Source organism: Bombyx mori, chromosome 4, assembly GCF_030269925.1.
Source record: "Bombyx mori chromosome 4, ASM3026992v2".
Classification (NCBI taxonomy): Eukaryota; Metazoa; Arthropoda; class Insecta; order Lepidoptera; family Bombycidae; genus Bombyx; species Bombyx mori.
Window position 1 is genome coordinate 11,591,222 of NC_085110.1, and position 26,506 is coordinate 11,617,727.

The 26,506-nt window shown below is 36.7% G+C and overlaps 1 protein-coding gene across 1 annotated transcript in view; it reads right to left on the reverse strand.

Moving 5' to 3' along the window:
• LOC101743326 (E3 ubiquitin-protein ligase MIB1) overlaps positions 1 to 26,506 on the reverse strand; it is a 145,471-nt gene that overhangs the window by 93,434 nt on the left and 25,531 nt on the right. The window contains exon 11 of the mRNA XM_038021896.2: positions 13,825 to 13,976. Coding sequence (XP_037877824.1) covers positions 13,825 to 13,976 — 152 coding nt within the window. The remainder of the gene's footprint in view (positions 1 to 13,824; positions 13,977 to 26,506) is intronic.

Below are 26,506 nucleotides of genomic sequence, written 5' to 3' on the forward strand. Positions count from 1 at the left end.
CATGCTCCTCCCTGATTCTTATATTCTTTGGATTGTTTATCAATTCGACACTTAAACATAAAATGAGTTAATTTGTTTTTAGAGAACGCTACTTGTGCAGAAACTGGTGATAGGACGTCTTGTAAGCAAGCATCACCTCGCGTCTAGCCTATTTCGGTCGCGAGGTATTTACGCAGGTAGATTTGACGTTTAGAATACCTACCAGGGACTACATACAATATGTACATATACAACTACATATAATTATGAACTCAAAAATGAACGAGTGTGGAGGCATTTATATTACGGTAACTGTAAACTCGAATAATCACTTAACAACGGGTGGGGCTTAAGTTCTTCAGTCCATCGACAGCGCAATAAATCTGAGACATGCACTTTTGATACACGTACATTCTGGGAAAGTGAAATCAAGACAATCTAGATAACTTTTCAGAGCTTAAAATTATGTTTAAACATTTTTTTTTTTAAAAGTTGTTACTAATAAACCATGATGCAGAAAAATAATAATCACAACCTTTGTGTTGTTAGGTAACTTTTTCAATAATTTTATTACGTTGCCGAGAAATTATTGCTCGGCGGAAAAACGTATCCTGGAATCTATTGCGAACAATAAACCATGTGCCAATTGATTGTTGGCATTGCGGTCACGTTGCTCAGTTACTATTTTCACGTCTGATGTAATAACGTTAGAAACTAACTTATGTTGTACACAGTCATACTATTTTCTATACTTATTTGTGAGTATTCAAGTATATCTATACCGTGTTATGTATGAAGAAAGGAATAAAGATAGAATAACAATTGAGCCACCTACCCCAGGACGTCAAACATTCGTTATGACAGAAAAAAAAAATCAACATTAGTAATTGCTACTGCGATAATTCTGAGATCGCGCGAGTAGCTACCACCCTCCTGCCTTGGAAAGCAACGCCGGCCCATTGAAGCACTTAAGCATTCTTGTTTGGTTAAGTTAGCAGTTTTCTGAATCAAGGAATGTGGCTGTATCCACTATGATGTCTATATAATAGGTAGTCATGTAATATGCGTGATGCAAGGTAGTCTGCATGTCTATAGCAAAAAAAATATGTTTTTAATGATTTGTTGAAACAAAGGAATGTAGAAAGATTTTATTGTAATGAGAACAAAATAATAAATGTTAACTGGATTGAATTAAAATATTTTAATTGAATCGAATTAATGTAATATAATAATTATTAATTAAATTACAGACATTTTGCTTTGTCTCATGGAGCATGGTCGTTGGCATGGTCCTACCAGAAGGGTATTTATTAGCTATTGTAGGCGTTTGTGCATTCCTTTAGAAATAAAAAAATAACGATTATTCTATAATAACTCCTAACATGACTTCTAATATCGTAACAGTTTGATTTCGACTTCATTTTATTTTATTTACGATGTTTCCAATTTCAAAATATTCATGATCCCAATTGACTGTTTGGTGGTGATATGGTTTCCCGAACGCTGTTGTTTCATTAACGGGATTCAGTGTTATCAATTAATTAATTATCTAGCTATATAAACGACAACTGTGTCTAGGTTGCGGAGATCCGTTAATCTATATATATAAAAATGAATTGCTGTTCGTCAGTCTCACTAAAACTCGAGAACGGCTGGACCAATTTGGTTAGTTTTGGTCTTGAATCATTTGAGGAAGTCCAGAGAAGGTTTAAAAGGTAGATAAATATGAAAATGCTCGGAATTAAATAAAAATAACAAATTTGTTTTTCCTTTGATGTGTCGGTCGGACGGATTTCTTCTGTTTGTTTTAAGTTGATTTTATAAAGTTTAGGTCTTTTATTTGTCGATTGAGGCACTACGAAGTTTGCCGGGTCAGTACGTTTATAAGAATTATGTTTAATGAATATTTAATGAAGAAGTGTATCAGCATTATTCCTTTACTATCAACTGCTAATAATAAGCACATTATTATATATGTCGGCGCAACGTCACTATTTAATTAACTAAAAATATTTAAAGTTAACTGCTTCATTAATATTACGCATGTCAACAACTGTTTAAAACGGTATTCAAGAGAATTCATGACTAAGCTACCCTCACTTTCTACTATAAACACGAGTGACTATTGTCGCACAAAGCTTTCCGGCCCGAGCAGTCGAACGGAGCGGAGCTTTCAGTTGTTAATGCTATCCACATGAAATGTAATAAACGGAATTTATTGGAAAAGTGAGTCTTAATTACGGTCACTATGGAAGGCAATGATAACGTTGAAGTGGCGTCAAAAACGCTCATGTCATCATTTTAAAAACCCCATGGAACCAGCCATCTCCGTCATATATTATTTAGTTATTAAAAGAATCGAAAAAGATATAATTGACATATTTTGCGTATATTGCTTAATTTAATTATTTTTTTCCTCGATTCCTCTCAGTGTATGTACTTCGCGGAGGTACGCCATGATTCAACGGTTACGGCGGGAGTCACGTTAACGCTTTGATCCTCATGACTTACTATAGAAATTAATACAGATATATTCCTACGCCTCTGCACTAAATATATTTTATGGACGTGATAATTTCTTGCATGTTATAAAAATGGTGAGGTATATGGATGTAGCTAGAAAAAATATTACATCGATTCTCACTCGATTTCGAGATATTTTGAAAGAATGTTACTCGAAAAACCTAGGTACTTTAAAGATTCATTCAGGTTATACGGATATTACCTATTTTATAGAACGTGCAGAAAACCAGCCACTTGCATTTTTGACAAGTTTCCATAGACAGGATGTACGAAAACGTCAGTCTGTTTTTGTTTGTTCACTCTAAGCAGTATCTGACCGAAAATATCAAATATCCCAAAAACAACTCAACCTATCTTGTTCAGAAAGTTTTCTTTGAAGTCACTCCTTACAATTGCTAGTTTAATGATACCGATGTTTAATCAAATAAAATGTAAAACTCACAAACTAAACTAAAAAGTGTCTGAGCAGATAGCTAACATTGTAAAAGACGAAAAGTTAGATCGAACGAAGCGTAAGACGAAGAGGGCGTTATAGTGTGGAGCGGTGTGCCTTGTGGGGAGGCACGTACAGAACTCCGGCAAGCAAATCCAACACTCGCCTGGAGTTTATTACCCTACTCATATTTGCACAATTCGAGTGGGTGTTAATGGCATCGTCACCCGACAAAGATACGCCCTGTGGTTCTTTATAAGTAAGACGTAATTTAAGGAAAACATAAAACACCTCTTTTTTGTTATTGTTTTAAACACATATATCTCATTTTATAGAAACGCACGCGACAATTCAAAGTAAAAACTTTACAAACATTTGTCTTACTTGCCAAATTAAATACGGAGCTTTTAGAACATTTAGGTGCTCGTCAATCTGCGGTTTATTGGGCTTTTATAAATGTATAGTTAACTGCAATAAATGAAGAGAACAAACGTCTTCTAAGAAACGGGAGGCCAAGTTGGGTGATTAAGTGTCTCATTTAAATGCAGTCTCGCAACGCGGACGCCTCTAATGCAAAGGGAGTCCGCCGCTTGCGGAAAACGGAAGTAGACTCTCTTCACAAAAGGAAGGAGAGGTATTTAAATTAGCATAGTCGCTAAAAAGGTGCACTAACAACATTAACTAGAGGAACAATGGTGGGGTACACAAAGTAGCGGAACACGCTAATAAAAACTACGCGACTGACGCTTTTGTCACTTCTACACGAAACTCATACACGTTTATAGGTTTTTTTTTTTATTGCTTAAATAGATGGACGAGCTCACAGCCCACCTAGTGTTAAGTGGTTACTGGAGCCCATAGACATCCACAACGTAAATGCGCCACCCACCTTGAGCTATAAGTTCTAAGGTCTCAAGTAAGTTACAACGGCTGCCCCACCCTTCAAAACGAAACGCATTACTGCTTCACGGCAGAAATAGGCAGGGTGGTGGTACCAACCCGCGCGGACTCACAAGAGGTCCTACCACCAGTAAAGTTTCAAATGAAAATCGTTATTATAAACGTTGGGGAGCCGACTTAACCTAATAGGTGTATGGCTTTAATAAAGAATAAAAATAAAATAAAAAGAAAACGTTGGGTGTTTACATAATTTTTTTGTAACTAAATATATATTTTTTATTGTTCTGCCCGCTATACTACCAGTCTTGCAATTCGAAATTGTAAGTATTTATTTTTAAGTTTCGCTTTAGTAAGCGAGCTTACGTTTTGCTTCTCTATGGAAATGGTTAACGCTTCAAATGCAATGCAAGGAGCACAGTCGCAGCGTTGCCTAAAACCTGTCATTATAATGGGCGTTGTTTTACGTTTTAAAAAAAAATTGAATTTAAACACAACTGCCTTATGATGTCTCGGAGTCTTAGACAATAAGTATGATTGAATAATAAACAGAGCATAGAGATAGGCGATCCTAGCAGTCCTCTTTACTCGTTATAAAGAAGATTTTTTAGTGTAATTTCGGTTAGGTTTCTAGTTGTAGGGATTGTTCTGAATCACACGAATGAATCCGTAACTGTTGTTATGAAACAATATCCTAAACATACCGTGTATCAATTATTGGGCTGCAGGAACGAATACCTATCATTTACGCAATCAAACATACAACCTTTGCTGCAATACCACAGTACTATCGCCAAAACCTCTTCTCAAACCTCGTTTGAAGAAAAATATGTTTTAGCGAACATCTAAGTAAGATTTTAAATCTACTGGTCTTGATGGCATCAACGCCGAGTGTTCCGTTGTTGTCTTTAAAAATTATTAAAACGGTATTTAAAAAAATTCAAGCCGCAAATATAAAATTCTGAATTCTTTAGTAGGAGTACATACTAAACACCTACAAGTAAAAGGGGAGAAATTAGGGGATCTAGTTTTGTTGATCCAATGAACGCGAGTACAGTGGCTACAGTGAATCATGTCCAGTGCTAACTGTAAATATACAAGAAAAGTGCATTACGCTACAGGTACTTTGAACTCGAAAATATAAAGTACGCATTTGATAATAATTTATAATACTTTTTTTGGTCTCAAAGTTTACAAAGCATTGTCTGTAACTATCTTTTCGTTGCTAATAGTTAATACCAGGGACCATTCTGTTTTTATTAAGGTATGTAAGTTTGAATGTTTAATATGGGACAAAGGGACCATCGTTACCTATAAGTTGCAAGGACGTCGAGTTTAATCCGCCCAAACAAATTAGGAACAACATTAATATATCCCCTGTATCGGGCAACAGGAGTACAATAATCAGAATGTATTATTGTTATTTATCTTAGCTCGAAGCGCCAACAAAGTTTTAATTGCTAGCGCCGATACAATTTGCGTACAAATGAATTTATTCGTTGGATCCGTAGTGCAGCACTGGCTGGCATCGACCGGGAGTGACGCGACGCGCCGCGAGCACTGGGATTATCTGGGTGCGTATTTATTCGCTAATTGTGGGTAACGATCAGACGAACTATACATTCAGATTTACATCTATCTATCTTTAATATGTAGTTTCTTCTTTGCGAATACAGTCAAACCTGGGTAAGTGAAAACTGGATAAGTGAGAAAACTCTATAAGTGAGAGTAATAGCCAGGACCCGTCATTTTAAGCTCCGAAAACCTCTATTAGCGAGAAACAGAAACCTCTGTAAGAGAGAGTCGTTTTTGCCTCATGGACCTCCGTGAGTGAGACTGCTACTTATCTATACCTCTATAAGCGACAATCGAGCTTTATTTATTTATATTATTTAGGAGGAACAAATGACAAAACAAATTACAAATTTAACATCTGCTATTTTATGACCCATTCTTAACTTTCGTGGAACTTCTTAACATTGTTTTTGTATTGTTTTCTCGTCAATATTAAACCTATTCTATTTCGTGGAACTAAATAACGTTGTTATTTATTCGATTTCTTTTCGAATGGACACGTGTCCCTGTGTACCGTCCTGTTTGTCGGACTTACTCAGTTTATCGTTAATAAATTGCGAAGGAAAGTTCTGTTCTGCATCATGTCAAAACGGAAAATTAAAGTACTGCCATTAGGTGATAAACTTAAAATAGTGAATGCGTTTGAATCCGGGAAATCGCGAAATGAAATTCAGAGGGTGCATTAGCGAGAAACTCGGGTTAGTGAGAAACCTCTATAAGCGAGAATGAGATTGTGCTCCCTTGAACTCTCGCTTATCCAGGTTTGACTGTAGTGATGTTCGAACCATTTACTACTACTACTTTTCAACCCGTGTCCACCCAATGCTGAGTGTAGGTCTCCTCAAATGCACGACATTCTTTTCGGTCTCTAGCCTTAGCATCCATTCTTTAGCAGCTATTTTTATCAGGTCATCCGTTCACCAAAGTCCACAAATATGCCATAATCCTCGCTTTAAACGCCTTCTCCGCCACTTCAATTATTCAAGTGGTTTGATGTTTTAGAAAATAGTCATGGAGATAAAGACGGGCGTTGCCTAATTCAGTACTTAACGAAAATTGCAGCTGTCACTTTATTTATAAAACATTCTTTTGTTTTTAATGGTAATTAGTTTTTACTGGAGCGTAGGACCTCTGAGTCGGCGCGGGTAGGTACCACCACCCTGCCTATTTCTGCCGTTGTAACTATACTGAGACCTTAGAACTTATATCTCAAGGTGGGTGGCGCATTTACGTTGCAGATGTCTATGGACTCCAGTAACCACTTAACACCAGCTGGGCTGTGAGCTCGTCCACCTATCTAAGCAATAAAAAAGGTCTCCTTCAATTCACTTCATAGTTTTCAGTCTGTTGCCTTTCGCATCCATTCCCTACCAGCTATTTTGAATTTTGATCTGGTCGTCCGTTCACTAAAGTACTGGAGCGGAGACCTCGTACTGGACATTGTAACGTACGCAGGCAACCAATGAACTATACAGCTAAACACTAACCATGTAAAACACCCGTCAAACTGACCGTACTTTTCAAAATTACTTCCTACTCACATCACCTTTGACATTATTAAATAAAAAAATAATTAAAGAACAATTGTGATATAATTCTGCACGGCTTAGTACGGTGATAGGGGGGTGACATACACGTAAATCAAACGTCGTACAATAACAGAGCCTCCCGCGACCGCCCGGCCATTCTCCAAACTCTAGTTATAAGCCTACCCAAGCCTCTATGGATGGCGGTCGGGCCTCATAAATCTGCCATACTGAAATGTGCTCCGGCGTTGGCCAGTGGCGTGACGGATACCATCGATATCTGTGCCAATAGCTTTTCAATACACCGAATGAAGCTTGTCTCAATTCACTTTTTTCAACGGTCAGCCTAGCCAATTTTCTTTCAGTGTATTTATGAATGTTTTGTATTAATTTTACACTAAACAAACTAACTGTTTACGTTTATTTTTATGTAAAAAAACCACGAGGGTTGAATATTGTATTTAGACATGGAAGCTAGTTGTACAGCGATAGCATCACGTTTCGGCCGGTCCGCTGCAATTAACGCTGTACGGCTACCACATAAATCTCCTCTGAATGCTATGAGCGTTCTCTTTATGTACCCCATCCATGAAGGTGGGGTAAAACCTGCGAATAGTTGGTAAATGAATTTGTACGCCGTATTTATTGCAAAAACCCTAGTAGTGTTGAACGAGAATTGTTGAAATCTAGCGTTTTCAATCAATTAATTCATTCTATTGATTTATTCATTCTATTAACTGTAGCGGTTTGACGGTGCTCGCGGAAAAGGAAAACTATTTGATTATTTACCGTGAATTTAGTTCAGCTTGTTTAGTTAATACTGTATTGTCAAAGATATAACGATATGTACCGGCTCCGGTGAGATAATCAGAAATTGTTTATTTGTGTATTATTAACATTGTCGCTGGAATTTGTTTATTTGAATTGATTTTTTAAATTTTGTACGTTTCTATTGGTGGTAAGGCAGTAGTGCGTAAGGCTGTTATAGGCTTTGAAACTAACTCACATTAGAACATGTAAGTTGAGGCAGGCGTTATACTCTATAACTGAAACTTAGAACTCATGTCTCAGAGTGGATGACGCCGTTTGCGTTGTTGATACATATGGACTCCTTTAACCACTTATCATCAGGTGGGCCGTAGCATCTAAGCAATAAATAAAAAATCTCAAGAGATAGGTACGATTACCTAGTTTAGTATGTATTTCCAATTACAACATTTATTTCTGAAAATTAAGAATCAACCAGGGTATTATTATTACGATACGATACGATACGATAATTTAATTTTGAGAATAGATGGGACGCTTTAACATACAAATAGTTCTAGAATGAACACTAACTCCCAATACGTACAAGTAAGTCTGTATGTCGTAGCTTAAGGGATAAGACGCCCGGCAAAGTTGTATCGAACAACGCGACTATACCGGTGTTCGCATCCCGCACACAGCTAACAGTTTTCCTAACGAAATGCGTATTTATCAGGTGTTCTCTTATCTCTATCGACAACTTCCGCAATGACCGAATAGCACATCGTCTAATAAAAACCAATCCCGCAAAAACTTTACAGAAAAATGAATTAATATCAGATCTAACTAATGAATGGCCTAAGTAATGACGTATTTAATTTTGGTAGAGCGATAACTGATGCCATAAGTAATAACATAATTAGGTACTTATGGTAGAGCGAAATACGTATAAGCCCGTATGGGCAAGTATCAGCATTCGTTTTGGAAGTCGTCGTGGCCTAAAGGATAAGACGTCCGGTGCATTCGTGTTGAGCGATGCACCGGTGTTCGAATAATCCTAGGCGGGTACCAATTTTTCTAATGAAATAAGTACTCAACAAATGTTCACGGTTGACTTCCACGGTGAAGGAATAACATCGTGTAGTAAAAATCAAACCCGCAAAATTATAATTTGCGTAATTACTGGTGGTAGGACCTCTTGCGAGTCCGCACGGGTAGGTACCACCACCCTGCCTATTTCTGCCGTGAAGCAGTAATGCGTTTCGGTTTGAAGGGTGGGGCAACCGTTGTAACTGTACTTGAGACCTTAGAACTTATATCTCAAGGTGGGTTGGCGCATTTACGTTGTAGATGTCTATGAGCTCAAGTAACCACTGAACACCAGGTGGGCTGTGAGATCGTCCACCCATGTAAGCAATAAAAAAAAAATGATCCTCGATCTCATGTCTCAAAGTGTGTGGCGGTATTCTGATGTTTTTGGAATACGGTAGCCGCTAAACACAAGCTGGGGCCACAGGTTCTTGACCCATTTAAGCAATTAAAAATTAGGTTTTTATAAGGTAGGAATTCCTTGCTTCGGCTTGCCTCCAGAAATTGCCTTTGGGATAAAGATTAGTAGTATACAGCGAACTGTTAATCATCACAAATCTTACTGATTCCAAAATACAAACTCTGCCTATACGTCTTGTGCTCGAGTCGAGTCGAGTCGAGCCAAACAACAAACAAGCCACGAGATAAGATTTCGTTACGAATAAATCAATGTTGCGATGAGTTAAAATATTAAGCCGGCGATTATAAATGCTAAGAAAGAAAATGAGCATTTATGTCAACAAACAGCGTTTCTGTAAGCGCAGCTGCTTCGATCAATTAATTGCATTACTTATAACACTCTGTTTGCGGTGTTATTTTTTTATTTTATTGCTTCGATGGTTGGACGAGCTCACAGCCCACCTGGTGTTAAGTGGTTACTGGAGCCCATAGACATCTACAACGTAAATGCGCCACCCGGCTTGCCACGTACCATCCGGCTTGCCACGTACCATCCGGCTTGCCACGTACCATCCGGCTTTTGCCACGTACCATCCGGCTATGGAATGAACTCCCCTCCACGGTGTTTCCCGAGCGCTATGACATGTCCTTCTTCAAACGAGGCTTGTGGAGAGTATTAAGCGGTAGGCAGCGGCTTGGTTCTGCCCCTGGCATTGCTGAAGTCCATGGGCAACGGTAACCACTCACCATCAGGTGGGCCGTATGCTCGTCTGCCTACAAAGGCAAGAAAATATAAAAAAAAACCCACCTTGAGATGTAAGTTCTAAGGGTCTCGGTACAGTTACAACGGCTGTCCCACCCTTCAAACCGCAACGCATTACTGCTTCACGGCAGAAATAGGCAGGGTGGCGGTACCTATCCGCGCGGACTCACTAGAGGTCCTACCACCAGTAAATCTGTTATCACTTCAATTTTTGTTTAAGTTATGCTAAAGCTGTAACATCTCGAAATTTTACCAGGAAAATAATAATTATTATAAACTTATTATGCTAAAATGTAAAATTCATTTATTGTAATTTGTTCCATTACGGTCACCCTTTGATTTTACTTCATTTTCATATAAAAACGTGATACGATTTTTTTATTACGCATACAAGGTTAGGTATTGTTAATGTAAATTGATCACTGCCCTAAGTAAATAATGTGATTTTTTTTTTTGATTTCGACGTATTTTGATATGTGCCGATTGAGGGATATTTTATTTACTGTGTTGAATGTATTATTTATTTACTTTATTAACCTTACTGTGTCGAATATTTTGAACACTGTTTCTATCATGATATTGTCTATTTCGATCAAAAGTAATCTATTGACACCTTTGCATTTTAATGCAAATAAGGTATGTATATTTAGTTGTAAAAAGATCTACAGGAAAATTATACCATTTATAAATGCACATTTATCAAATATTTTACGAATCAATTTAAGGTTTAGTCTTTTAAAGGTGTCCTAGAATTCACATTTGGCAGAAATAATAAGACAAATGGCGTGATCAGACAAATTGTTTTAGACAAAATGCAACGTGATTTTAAAGTCGTCGTGGCCTAAAGGATAAGACGTCCGGTGCATTCGTATCGAGCGATGTACCGGTGTTCGAATCTCGCTAGCGGGTACCAATTTTTCTTATGAAATACGTACTCAACAAATGTTCACGATTGACTTCCACGGTGAAGGAATAACATCGTGCAATAAAAATCAAACCCGCAAAATTATAATTTGCGTAATTACTGGTGGTAGGACCTCTTGAGAGTCCTCACGGGTAGGTACCAGCGCCCCGCCTATTTCTGCCGTGAAGCAGTAATGCGTTTCGGTTTGAAGTGTGGGGCAGCCGTTGTGACTATACTGAGACCTTAGAACTATATCTCAAGGTGTGTGGCGCATTTACGTTGTAGATGTCTATGGGCTCCAGTAACCACTTAACACCAGGTGGGCTGTGAGCTCGTCCACACATCTAAGCAATAAAAAAAAAAAACTACTGTAATGGATTCGGTTGCGGATTTCTACTCATGTATATACAAAATTTGTTACTATAGATTTTTCTATAATCGTAACAGATATATGTAGTTACGTCTGACAGTTAAACCACGTGACAAAGTTGAAGAAGATAATTATCCTCTGTATCGATATCCTCAGTTAGACTAGTCTCAACGACCCGAAACTCATATAGATATTTATCGGAAAATCGTCAGAGATTAGAAACGATGGTTATCATTACGTTCTGTTACGGTTACTGTTCTAATGAAAAGTAATGATTCAGCTGCCGCCGCCGCTGTCAGTATCGTACCGCGTCGATGTTTATACGATAAACAACTAACTTACTGACTCTTCCTGAATATTATTTCATTTTAGTGTACATTGAAATTTACCATACAATTTTTGTTATTAAAACCCCGATTCGGACACAAAAGGTTTTTTACGTAAATGGTATGCTCGTGTAATCTATATATATACGTATATACGTGAAGCAAAAACTTTGTATCCCTTTTTACGAAAATTGTGCGGACGGAGGAGTATGAAATTTTCCACACTTATAGAGAATATAGAGAAGAAGTGCACAATGATAATATTTTTTTAAAATAATGCTTAAAAGATACATTAAATCAATAAAGAAAACATTACACGCACTACATACCATGTATTTGACGCACACACGCATGCATACTATTTATTGTCAAACCTTTGTTCTTGACGTCTGTTATCAAATTGAGATTAAATATTGTTTGTCTTTGTTAATATTTTTTATAGTGTAGTCTTGGCGAAATTTGTGATTATAGAAGTATAAAATACAATCATAATAGTGTACAAACTTACAATTCCAATTAATTATAGTCGAATTTCGACTACTGCGGGTCCTCTAGTGTTTTAAATTATTTCAAACAAGTACTTTAAAATTACGTTATAATTTTATGAAGAAGGCTTCCGAAATCGAAAAGGATGGGTTCTCCAGATATAATGATATACCGTCGGAAGTAATAAAATAAAACGATTTTACATCTCCAGGGGGAAACGAACGTTTTTGCCGAATGGGAAAAGTAGCGAGCGACTTCTCATTTCGCGATAAAATCGGGAACGTTTTACGACAATCTTCTGTTCGATTACCTGCCATTAAACAACAATCTTAGAACACATTATTTCTAATTCTTTATAGAAGCAATTCGATTCGAGTGCATAATTAATGTTAAGTCTAACATACTTTTGTTGTTATTAAAGCGTAATGGTCAATGTTTTTCTTCCTTACGTAATATAGGTAAGTTACGCGTAATCAGTTTAAAAAAATCTCGAATTAACTCAATTTTCCGAATTCTGGAGCACATCCTTCTATTTTCATGCAAAAGATTGAGGATATATAGGAAATCGAGTTAAAGATTTAGTTTTAAGATCCTTCTGGAAAAACTGTTCAGCGGTGTCCTAAGTGACCGCGAGGGTCTGTTCTGTGCCGCCGCATAATGAACTGGTCACGTAGTCACATTTCGTATTATTTCCCTAGGACGCGTCACGTGACTTGAATAAATGTGGGCCGGCCGGGCGCGGGTCTTCAAGGCTCCAGCGCCTTCGGACCCTCCGCAAATAAACCGCTTCACGCACGATTCACCACCGGAGATTCATTATTCTAAAATCTAACTTACTGATTCATAATATGTCATGAAAGTTTTCTCTTTGTAAGGCTTCTTTAGCAATAAAAAACTCAAAGCTGCTTGATCCGAAATCCAAGAAATTAAATTCATAGAATGTATTACTCGTGCATAATTTACTAGGGCATCGATAAAATGAACGCTTTGATGACTGTGATCTTTTTTCATTTCAAATCTTTACTCTATTATACATAATTAGTGTTATTTATACCTAACATAACTGTATCGCATTCATATATACCTTAAATATTTTCCAAATAAAAAAATCTTGGCATTACAATATTTTCTATTTTTCACGACTCATTGTTGGCACCAACAATTTATTCATTTTATTATTACAAAGTTTGATCTCAAACCAAGATACATCTACGCAATGACGTAATCGGATGTGAATATGTTTTAGTTATTATTTAACAAATTTAAAGCACTGGTGGTAGGACCTCTTATGAGTCCGCACGGGTAAGTACCCCGCCTATTTCTGCCGTGAAGCAATAATGCGTTTCGGTTTGAAGGGTGGAGCAGCCGTTGTAACTATATTTGAGACCTTAGAAACTTATATCTCAAGGTGGGTGGCGCATTTACGTTGTGGATGTCTATGTGCTCCAGTAACCACTTCACACCAGGTGGGCTGTGAGCTAGTCCACCCATATAAGCAATAAAAAAAAATTTCAACGCACGTAGAATCTTCATGACTAACTAGGTGCTCAAATATTTCTCACTCTTTCTCGAGAAACAATAAACTTTACGGTGAAATAAAGTCATCAGAAGGCGCATAAAGCACACATTGTCTTGCGCTACGATATTAAAAGTGTTAGAAATTTATTGTGTGACCGGGTCTCATGAGTACCCATTTTCCTTCGGTGAACGTTAGACAACTAGCGACGTTATGTTTATTTCATATAAACTTTACTATTTAATGGTTTCCTGCAGAGAAAATTCTGGAAATGTGAAAAGTTTCGTTTACCTTGGATTGCCGCGGAGCGCCGCGTGATGCAGAGCGTTGAAACCATTATTGTTTGTTAGGGTCATATCGGCTCCATGTTCTAGTAGCAGCGTTAGCATGTCGTCACGCTTTTTTGAAATGGCATCATGCAGGGGTGTATCGCCTTCAGAGTCCTAAAAAGACGAAAATTGTACATGAAGCATCATAAATTTTTTTATTGCTTAGTCGAGTGGACGAGCTCACAGCCCACCTGGTTGTAAAGTGGTTACTGGAGCCCATAGACATCAACAACGTAAATGCGCCATTCACCTTGAGATATAAGTTCTAAAGTCTCAAGTATAGTTACAACGGCTACCCTACCCTTCAAACCGAAACGCATTACTGCTTCACGGCAGAAATAATCTACCCGCACGCACAAGAGGTCCTACCACCAGTAAAAACTAATTACCATTGAAACCAGTAAAAACCATTAAAACCAAAAGAATGTGTTATAAATAAAGTGACAGCTGCGACGTTCGTTAAGTACTGAATTAAGCAACGCCCGTCTTTATCTCCATGACTATTTTCTAAAACATCAAACCACTTGAATAATTGAAGCGGCGGAGAAGGCGTTTAAAGCGTGGATTATGGCAACCTGCATAATTTATAAGCGTCTCAGGGCGGCTGAGACGAACTGAAATCGAACGAGATATGATGTGCTATCAGCAATACCGTCTTTACCATAAGGGCACACGGGGCCCGTGCCCAGGGCCCCCATTCTCAAGGGGCCCCGAAAGACAGACAATTTCTCTCACACGTTTATTCTCAAAACATTTTTGTCGGGCACATTACACTTTTTTCACAAATCAGTAATCAGAAGGTATTTACAAGGCATATACTATGACTGTAGAAGATTTTGCTCAACAGAAACCCCGAAAGAAACCGTTATCGAAATCGTAACCAAAAAACCAGCAGCATTCTAATATCATTAATGACATAATAAATCATACTGTATTTGATTACCTATAATAAATGGTCTCATACTCAGTAAAAAAATATTATTATAGTTCGCTTTTATTTACTTTCCAAAAGGGCCTCAAATTCTTGTGTGCCCAAGGGCCCCGTCCTAGTTTAAGACGTCCCTGGCTATCAGGTACTCTAGTAGAATCAGAAAATGGTGTCGAGTTCCGTAATATAGGGCGAACGTGGCACAAAAAGCGCGGCCACCACGTCATTATCATAATCACCGTCACCGCGTGTCACTACGGGTGCCGCCGCCCAAGCCGTTTTGCTTTGTGAACATGCATTAAGAGAGCCGGGATTTGTGCTTTGTCATTCTTGCAATTAATTTGCAAAAGGCTATATGACGTATTTACGTACTTTTCGATCCTAACAAGGCAGTTATATTTTTATTTTGTTTTATTTCATACTAGCGACCCGCCCTCGCTTCGCTTCGGAAACATTAAAACACACATGAAACCAAAAAAATAAAATAAAATGTTTTTTAAAATAAGTAGCCTATGTTCATCGGGGACAATGACGGCTTCTAATGGAAAAAGAATTTTTCAAATCGGACCAGTAGTTTCGGAGCCTATTCGAAACAAACAAACAAACAAATCTTTCCTCTTTATAATATTAGTATAGATATTTTGTACAAGCAGCTGTTAGAAGAAACACTAGAATAAGGATACAAAGTACAAGGGCACTACTTATTTCATGTTGAAATCTCTTCCAGTAGGCCCGCAGAAGGAAAGAAGAATTAGGAACACAAACCTAGTGCATACAGTAAACATTACATTTAATCTATATACAATGTGTCCAGACTTCGATGTCGGAGACTTTATGGGGTTAAAATACAATCCATTTAAATAAATGAAAAAAAAAATTTTTTTTCGTAATTTTTTTTTATCTTTTACTCAAGTTTTTTGTCTTGTTATTAAATCTATTTTTTTGGCTTCTTTGTTAGCTAGCATATGAGACCTCTTTTGTGTTTCTAGCACCTCTACTTGGGTAGGTATTGTTAAATTAACACATGCACCTGTGCTTCGGCTACAAAAGTTTTTAAAGGGCTGCCATTTTTTAATAGTTGGATATAAAAAATATTTGATGGCTGATTTGACACATTGTATATAAAAATGAATTGCTGTTCGTTAGTCTCGCTAAAACTCGAGAACGGCTGGACCGATTTGGCTAATTTTGGTCTTGAATTATTTGTGGAAGTCCAGAGAAAGTTTAAAAGGTAGATAAATATAAAAAGCTCGGAATTAAATAAGAATAGCAATTTAGTTTTTCTTTTGATGTGTCCTCCGTCGGATGGATTCCTATTGTTTGTTTTAAGTTTATTTTATACAAAAGTTTAGGTCTTTTATTTATCGATTGAGGCACTACGAAGTTTGCGGGTCAGCTAGTAATATATACATATTACAAGATAAAAAACAATATATATATACGTACAATGATTTTAATAAATTTTACGTAATTACATATTAATTTCAGTCTAAATCAGCACATCCTCTATTTAAGATCAACGAATCGTTGCACTTATCTACGTAGAGTTTATATCAATATTATCGACTAGCCATTACCTTCAACAAAAAGGTGTAAAGAAATCACTGAAGTAACAAAACTTATGGCACAAAGGTATTATTATGACAATAATTCATACACAGGCTCAATGGTAGACAGGAGCCGTTGGACACAGAGCGTCGAGCGTTTAATATTAATCGAGAATATTGGCACGCATTGCCAACACTGCTCGTTATTAATAACGTAAAATATCACAGGGGGGCTCATGCATAATTTACTAGTACTTTATTGGTGTTATGGGTTTTAAAATGGAAATACTGTATTATTTCTCTTTACATATTTAATACTACGAGTAATGTGTGAGATTTTTTTAAATTTAGTTTCTTTACTTTCGTCGAAGACAGATGTGATGTTATACGAGTATGTACCTGACGTTAAGCTGATATTGTCGTTAATAGACATGGACTGTGTCAATCTACCACTGCGAACTCTTTTTAATATCATGTTTAATGTTCCGTGAAAAATATTATCGATTGCTGAACTAATGACGATTAAGAGAATTGATTCTAGTCTGATATTATGTGGTCATCTTGGAAACGCATCGTAGATGAAGGCAAATAATAGAATAATAGAATGAAATCGCTTGTGGCGTGAGGCGTGAATGTAAAAAAAAAGAGGAGAACACAAGATAATTTTAAATTAACCCTTACAGCTCTCTTCATGGTAGAATGCACACAGAGAGAAAACTGAGACCTCAACGTTAACGCAGACACAAAGTTTCTAAATGTAAGGAAAGACATGAAGTTTCTGAAGCAGAAAAATACACCACGTAGGAAATAAATGTTGAGGTAAATTAAGAAATGTGATTTACGTAGCAATATCCGCAGGTGCACATGAGCTGCACAATGTGAGCAGCCGAGCGGCGACGACATAAATACTCCGTTGTGGCATCTTAATGGTTTTGAAACTTTTTTTTTACAAAATTATTTAATCTTTTAGTTTTTTATCATAACATAATTGAAATTTTTTGAATCAAAATTAATTCAGTGATAATTTTTATGTCGATCTTAATATAATAGGTTGGGGAAAAAGCTCCTTCGCATTTTTTAAGAAAATTCACAACATTTTTTAATATAGTTTATTTACATTTAACTAAAGTATTTAGTTGTTGTGAATTTTCTTAAAATATGCGAAGAAACTTTTTCCCCAACCTATTATTATTACATAAAAAAATAAAATATTCATGTTAGCAACTAGCTCTTCGATTACTATGTAAGTCACCGGTGGCTTAAGTGGTACACTGAAGTAATTATGTCGATCTCTTTCACTAAAGCGCCGGGATATCTAGTCGATTCTGGGAAAGAGCCAAGAGACCTTTTTTTTATTCCTTATATGGGTGGATGAGCCCACGACCCACCTACTGTTAAGTGGTTGCCGGAGCCCATAGACATCTAAAACGTAAATGCCGACACCTACCTTGAGATAAGACTTCTAATGTCTCAATTTTTACAGTACAACGGCTACCCCACTAAATTAGTACCTGCCAGCGGGATTCGAATACCGGTGCCTCGCTACATACAAATGGACCGGACGTCTTATCCTTTAGGCCACGAAGACGGCAAAACTTACATTAAAAAACAAAAGAATGTTAGGCAATCCAGGCGCTTAGGAACAGAAATCGTTATAATTAATTCAATGCGCCACTTAAGGCACCAGTGACCTACGTGGCAGTCAATGTGTTATAGTTGAAGTGTTTAACAGATTTCAAACATTTAAATAAACAAAGCTAAATGTAAGCTCGACAATATACAAAACGCTATTAGGTCATTACTTTGTTCCGATAAAAAGTGAAAGGCTGTGAAAATAATAATAAGGTAAATTTAACCCCGACTAGAGATAATCTTCGTTAAGTTAGGAATTCAAATAAATAAAGCAAGTTTTCAGGGATCTTTTTTGCCACGTACCATCCGGAATCGGAATGAACTCTCCCCCGAGGTGTTTCCTGTGCGCTATGGTATGCCCTCTTTAATCGTAGTCGAAAAAATTCATCTGATTAGGTGAGAGAATTTGTAAAAAATAACTATGTCAAGGAATTTACAGGATTATAATTGCACTATAGTTACTAATTTAATCAACTCCTCGTTTTCCAGTGGTTAATAACTTTGCCTACTGTACCACGATAACCGGGTTCGATTCTCACTGCGGGTCAATCTTTTTGTTAAGGATATTTGGCACTCAAGGTCTGAAATTTCTTGTCTCGAATGTGTGTTGCTTAGTACAATCGTAGCTTGGGGCCTTGAAAGTAGTACGATTATAATTTTGTGTTTCAAACTTAATTTTAGGTCTAAGCCCAAACATTTAGAAATTAAGCGAGAGTGGCTAATTACAGCAGACAAAAATAATAAAAGAATCGTTTCAGTCTGAAGATAATAGAAAGGAAAGTGCCGGTTCTTATTGCTAAGGAAATATTTTTTCTTCACACAGGTTTATTGTTCTTAGGTTTATTGCGTGAAAATGGCATGTTTTTATAACGTCACGAAACTCATTAGACTGGGAACAGAATACAGTAAAAATACAGTATCAGTGAATCACTTTGGAATCGTTTTTAATTCGATACATTACACTTAACAAATAGGGGCTAGACTTCAATACGCAGTCGATTTATTACTGCTCGGGTTTGTGTGCAATAATCCCTCGTTTACTTTTATCTAGTAATTTATATTATGTAATGATTTTTGTCATTAAATGAACGTTTTAGTATTTAAATATGCAGCTAATAAATATTACGTATCGTAAGATTCTTAAAGTAAGTCTAAAGAGCTTTTGTGTTTTTCTCTCTGAAGCCGCCTTTGATGTAGGTTTCAAAGGAAAAATATTTAGTTAATAAATTATGTAGGCAACAAGCTCTATAGCATCTATACAATACGTTCAATAAATAAATGTTACTAAGATCTTTTCAATTTAATAGACCATACACCGATTTAAGAATAAACGTAATGAACGTAATGGCAGTTTAAAATTATGTAAGCTTATTCGATTTTTCAACAAAAATCATTTTTGGAACCGGTAACGCAATTTGTTTATGCAAAGCTCTTCAGAGTAGTTGAAACAAAATATACGTGTGCGAACGTTGTGGAAATTTGCCAACAGGGGATGTCCGGTAGACTTTTAAATTTATGTAAATTTGGTAAGACAAAAGTGTTTGCATCGAAATTTAATGTGAAAGCTTTGTATCAACTAAATAAAATATCATATAATGTGATATAAATCGACAGAATGTATTTCTGGTTTAATATAAATCCCAATTGCCCTTATGAAAGTGTCCAAATAAATGAGGAGTTTTTCTCTTGGAAAACTTGCATAAAGGACTAAAATCCTTGAAAGTTTTCGACAAAATCAACAAGATACTTCCCGAACTACGAAATTCGTTAAGAAATAAGGTAAATTACAGCACATGTGAAGACAGTAACAAAAGTAGAAAAACCCAAAATTGTAATTATTTGACTTGAGCAATTATACATTTCCGTACGTATACTCGTAGTATAACAAAGTTACCTTTTTCAGTTAAATCATCAACCGGGACATAGATTGATATATGGAGAACAATTTTTTTTTTTTTGCCTAGTAAATTTTTTTGTCACTGATATTTTAGTAACTATTCCTATTATTTTAATAAAATTTCTTTGATATTGATTGCTGTAAATCCGTATGAGTATCATGGTAACGTCATACCATTGTATGACATCAATTATAAATTTTTTGACGTTTTGAAGATTAGATCATTATTTCTATCTTTTAGTTTACTGGAATATTCCCGCTCAATCGAGCCTTCAATATTTTTTGAATTTCACCAACGATACATTTTTTTCCATCAAACTGCTGGTGATAAGCGCGATCTAGCTCCCGCGAGCGATGGTCAGTGCTATTATTAGCAATTCAATTAAAATCATAAAGTAGTAAGTTCTTATAGCTCCCAATTTATTGGTAACGAAGAAAGTTTTAACTGACAACAAATAGCATGGCCAAGTGTAATTATACAAGTAATATATTCTGAAAAGACAGAGTTCCTTTCTTGAAGTTTCTTACTAGTATTGACATGAATACAGAAAAAAATGGTTGGGTAATACGCTAATTTGAGTTCGTAATAACCAATTTCATACCACTGTGATTGAAAAAGATATTTTTAACACGTATCAAGTATTAATACATTATTTTTGGATAATAAAACCTCCATAAAGTCTAAATATATATTATGTTATTCGTGTACACAATGGTGAATGATTTCAATACGACTCGTAAATCCCGCTATCCATTAGTGTTCCGATATCACAACCGCACAGTTCTTTGTTAGTGAACTCGACCGCAGGCCCGCGTAGCAGTGAATTTAGCTTTATATCGGAAAACGTTAATGTTCTATTTCACCGTCTCAGTGGTGAATTTTATTTGTATTTTATTTAATTTTGATTTTTTTTATGATTGGAGGGTTATGTAATACAGGACACGTGGTTTGTTGTGAGTCCGTGCATTTAAATACTATTTACTGTTGTGCCCATTTTCTAGTTTGAAGAGCAGGACAGTCTTTATTAAAAAGCAATTGTGACTGTAGATGGTTGATGCCATAAAATAGTGATGAATAAAATGCGCGTCGGTAAACCTGATACCTTGATATCGGGTTGGTATAAAACGCGCTTCAACCAACTAAATTCTAGCTCAAATTTTAGCGGTAGGTTGGCTGTATCGTTGGACATTGCTGAGGTTGCCTGCCTATTTCTGCCGTGAAGCAGTAATGCGTTTCGGTTTGAAGGGTGGGGCAGCCTTTGTAACGATACTGAGACCTTAGAACTTATATCTCAAGGTGGTTGGTGCATTTACGTTGTAGATGTCTCTGGGCTCTGGTAACCGCTTAACACCAGATGGGCTGTGAGCTCGTCCACCCATCTAAGCAATAAAAAATAAATAAGAGGTTCATTACTGATACTAACCACTTCCCATCAGGTGAAACTTCAGTTCACTTCTCACCGATGGTAATAAAAAAAAATATTGCTGTTTTCACATTGCCGGTTTATTAGTACATACTATGTAGAAATTATACGATTACGAAGCGAGATTTTCCTATACACCAGCGGTCAGCACGCAGGTGTCTGTAATGTCACAAAAAACGTGCGAGAAGTCAATATATACCGGCCTCATATTAATGCTCACAATTTACCCCTCCATGTTTATAACGGTTACCTATTTGAATAGATTATATCAGTAGTAAATAATGAATTTGTTTTTCATGTTGGGTCTGTATTAAATTCAGTATATAATATTATCGTTCATGTTAAATAAATAAAAATTTCAAAAATTAAAAAACAAGGCTTTGTCTGCGTGTCTCGTTAAGACAAGTCTAATGAACGCCAACTCAACAAATTTAATAGGAGCCATTCCGGGTTCATTATCAGATCGAAAACAGCATATTACGGTATCGCTAGAAATACGCACGTGTCAAGATGGATGACGATACAATATCCATACACATGTTTCACCCTATGTAATTGAAGAAACGTCTACAAAGGGAAGATCTACCACTCGGGTCTTTGAGCGAGTGTTATTACTCAGTAGACCGCGATGCGAAAGTTGCTCGGTAACTGCATACTGTCGTTATCGCGAATTAACTTTATTTTCCGGATTCATTCGATTCGGTGATAGACACTATTACAATCATTAAGTCATAGTTGTAAGTTCAAGTCACGTTGTACTTAGAAAAAAAAAATTACTAAGTTTATTAATATTGAAGAAGAGTACTAAAACATAAAGTAATGAATATACGAAGCCAGAGAACAAAATCCTATAAAATTTCAGGTGACGTCGTCGTCCTTTCCATAAATTCATCGACAGGCCGTGGTAATGGGCTATAAGGAAAATATTTATGAAATGAACCGGACGAGCGCGATTCTCATTAGCTAATTATTTTCCCTATAACATTATATTTTATTTGTCTCACATATTAATGTCGCTGTTAATTGGCGAATACGTGAATAACGTTTAACCTGTTTGTGTTTTGTGCAAAACTGTATACATTAAAATTATGATCCTGTTTTGTTTGTTAAATACAGGGGTTTGTGCCACTTAGACGGGAAGTCCATCCATCTGTCGTCTGTCTATCTACGTTTTTCTCTTTATCTCTGAAGAATTAAGTAGAGATTACAATTTACATACAGCTTGTTTTTCTGCCATATCGCATGAATCGGACGTGAACGCGACGGCCCAACAAAAGTTATGAAATGACACGTTTAACAAAACAATGTCGAGCGCAATCGGCACGTATAATTGTCTGTCTGTTCCAGTGATTATCCTATGGGATACCGTTTTAATGGGTGAGGGTAGTGTGAACTATTCTTAACACCGTTAAAATCGACAGCAGCCTTTCCAGACCTTTATATTTAATACCATTACAAAGTTTCTTTGAAATAAAGTTACATGTGGCAAAATATTTATATTGGTGTGAAAAAATAATTCAAGGAAACGAAAATAAAATACTTTTTTTTATTTTTTTTATTGCATAGATGTCAGGACGAGCTCACAGCTCACCTGGTGTTGAGTGGTTACGGGACCCCATAGACATTTACAGAGTAAATACCGTCACCCACCTTGCGATATGAGTTCTAAGGTCTCAGTATAGTTACAACGGCTGCCCCACCCTTCAAACCGAAACGCATTACTGCTTCACGGCAGAAATAGGTAGGGTGGTGGTACCTACCCGTGTGGACACACAAGAGATCCTACCACCAGTACCTAACAATTAACCACACCGAATACATAACAATTCTAGTTTTTAAGATTCAACTCGTTTTATATACCATAATCATTTGCAAATAAAAATCAGCCAGTAAATTCTAAAAGGCTTTCATAAATTTTCAGCGGTTTTATCTTGGTAGGCCCTGTTTATTTTACATTCATCTGGGCGGTAGGTATTCCTCTGCGTCCAATTTATGTTATTGGGCACAAAGCGAACGCTGACAAAATGTGAAAATAAATGAACATGTGTTTTATCTGCACGTTCACGAAGTCGGCGTACATGCTAGAGGTAGAGGGTGTATGTGGTGCAGGATGTGGGAGCGCGGGGCAAAGAGACGTAGCGCGTGTTCTACGAGCGCCGGCGCGAATCCCTATTTTTTCCTCATTCCGGACGGCTTTTTCGTTAAGAATTTACGTGATTCTTATCTATAATATAAAACTAGCAGGTAAAAATCGACCTCCGTTGTTTTTGTTCATTTCAATTACACGACAATAAGTGGATTTCGTTCTTAGACGTGAAAGTTTTTCATGACTTACTTTTTTTTTTTATTGCCTTGATGTGTGGACGAGCTCACAGCCCATCTGGTGTTAAGTGGTTACTGGAACCCATAGACAGCTACAACGTAAATGCGCCACACACCTTGAGATATATGTTACATATCAACATATTATCGACTAGTTATACCTGATGTTGGATCTCAATAAAATATGATTATGATACCCTGACATGTTTGTTAATTACGGAGACAGAAACGAAGGCTGCTTGTTATGTTAACATAATATATATTTTGAAGATTTCTTTAAATTCCACAACCGATGAGATCTCATAAATTTTTATATACAAAAATGTGCACAATGAAATTTAATAACGACGTTCAAGTCGTTAAGTCTTCAAGTATACGGTTCGCATTTATTATGGAAACATCTTAAAAGCGTCCCCTGGACCTTCGAGGCACTCGCGTAGTTTCAACTTAGATACGGTACGACGACGAGTGAAACTAAGTGGAACTTTTCCCAGGTAGCTGTGTACAAAAAGAATTTTCTAAAAGACACTACCCACTGCAACTTTACAAACAACGCTTTGAACTTTCAACCTTACATTCTTTCCATCTGCTCGGAAGTTTTTCATTGAATATTTGTGATTCGTTTTTTATATATTTCATTATCTTTTTTATGTTTCTGTAGTTGAAACTATACCCCAGACGATTCGTTTTGAACCTATGTATTGTTAGTAGGTATATTGCGTACATAAGGTTTGGCAAGTAAGGTTCTAAGATCTGCTTAATAAGGGAGTAACGATATTAAAAAAAAAAACAGAAATGGCAATTATGTAATCTATATCTGTATTCGAATGTACACATGCGTGTGGTGTACTCTTATCCGGATATTAGTAGCAACAGCGTACAGAGCTTTCTATTTTTTTTATTATTATTTGGGTTAATGAGTTATTCGCTTCTTAAATTCTGAAATTTGTTTTCCCACCTCTAGCTTTTCTAATTAGATGGAAATTTCCGAATTAAAAGAAACTTCCAATGAAATTTATGACAAATACGTATTTTCGTTTTTATTTAGTCTGAGAAGTATTAAGCACACTAATAAGGGGCAACCTTCACAGTCGAACATTAGTGATGACTTTAAGGCTATTTCTGGCAGAACCAGCGTATTGTGAAATCGTACCGTATTTGAGAATCGAATAAGTTAATATTGTTTGATGAGAGAACTTATAAAGTTTGTCTTTATCATGTTCTCTTATTGGTTTCTCCTATAAGATAAAAAAAAAAACGGGAGAACATTACGGTTAATTTCGTTGGTTGTTTGATTTTTAATTTACTATAATGGAACAAAGACCTTCGCGCCTGTTGAGCTATTTCCCATAGCCCCCTAGTAATTATAGGGCGGCGCTCACAAAGACCGCGAGCCCGAAGTGCTCAGGGCGACTGGGACTTCTGTCTTATCAGGCATACAGCCAATATATTTTCCTTTTGTGAGAAATTGAAAATATGAAATACTTCAAACGTTCGAAATTCAATACGGTATTATGGGTAACACAAATTCGTACTGGCGTTAGAGTTTTCTAAGTCTGCACGGATGGAAACTACAATTTTTACCGCGAAGTGGTAATGCGTTTCGGTTTGAGAGCCGTTATATTATACAGTTGAGACTTAGATCTTACATCACAAGTTGAGTGGAGGAATTCGCGTAGTGTCGCGTAGTCGCGTAGTTCGCGTGGGGTCTATGAGCTCCGGTAAAAATTTAACATCAGCATCGTGAGCTTATCCACTAATGCTTCAGCCAATTCGGTTGTGGTTCGTGTGTAATTCATATTTATTTCAAATTTTACATAATATATTATAACGCATGACGCAGTACGTGATTAGGTTGACACAATTTGTAACACCACATCCTAGAACGTTACATACATAGCTATGAATATTTAGCAGGACCCGTAGATGATACTCACATGTCAGCGAGTATGAAACAAACATTCCACATTCAACACTACTAGATTAATGAGGCGTAATTCTGGATACGTCTTACTTAATTTTACAAAACAACGACACCTTTTCTTTATCACTATTTTGTTAAGCTACGGATGTTTGGAACGCATGCGTACGTATTTAGAGCTATCGCTAAAGTGTAGGTAGCTGTGAGCCTTGGTATTTACTCTCTAATTCGCTCAACCCTGGTCAACGTTTCGAATGAGGACATTTATCAATGAAAATTATTTCGATTTACCCTTAACCTACCTACTTTTTTCCTTTTTTTTATTGCTTGGATGGGTGGACGAGCTCACAGCCCACCTGGTGTTACTGGAGCCCATAGACATCCACAACGTAAATGCGCCACCCACCTTGAGATATAAGTTCTAAGGTCTCAACGGCCGCCTCGCCCTTCAAACCGAAACGCATTACTGCTTCACGGCAGAAATAAGCAGGGTGGTGGTACCTACCCGTGCGGACTTACAAGAGGTCCTATCACCAGTGCTCACAAGAGGTCCTACCACCAGTAAAAACCACTACCTATATGTGGAATAAGCTTAAAAGTAAATGACTTAATGAATGAAAAAGGTAGTAAGATCATAAATTAGAATATTCTATCGTAGGCGGTGTCTCTTCACATCTGGCGTAATCGTAGAGTGCACAACGCGCACGCTACGGTTATAATGAAGCCGTAACGAAGCGAGGAATGGGAAAACCAACACTGGCGCGTCCGGAACAGCTGCTCTTATTATCAACATCAGTATAAAGAGAACATTCTGAGACAATAACGACTCTTTTACTACATTTACTTTAAATTAGGCAGTTACATTAGTTTTGATAATGATGGGTAAGGCATTCGTTTTCTTTTATTTTATTTTGGTTAGGTGGGTGATCTTTTTCACGACCCATATGTATTATATGTACACGGTATTAAGCGG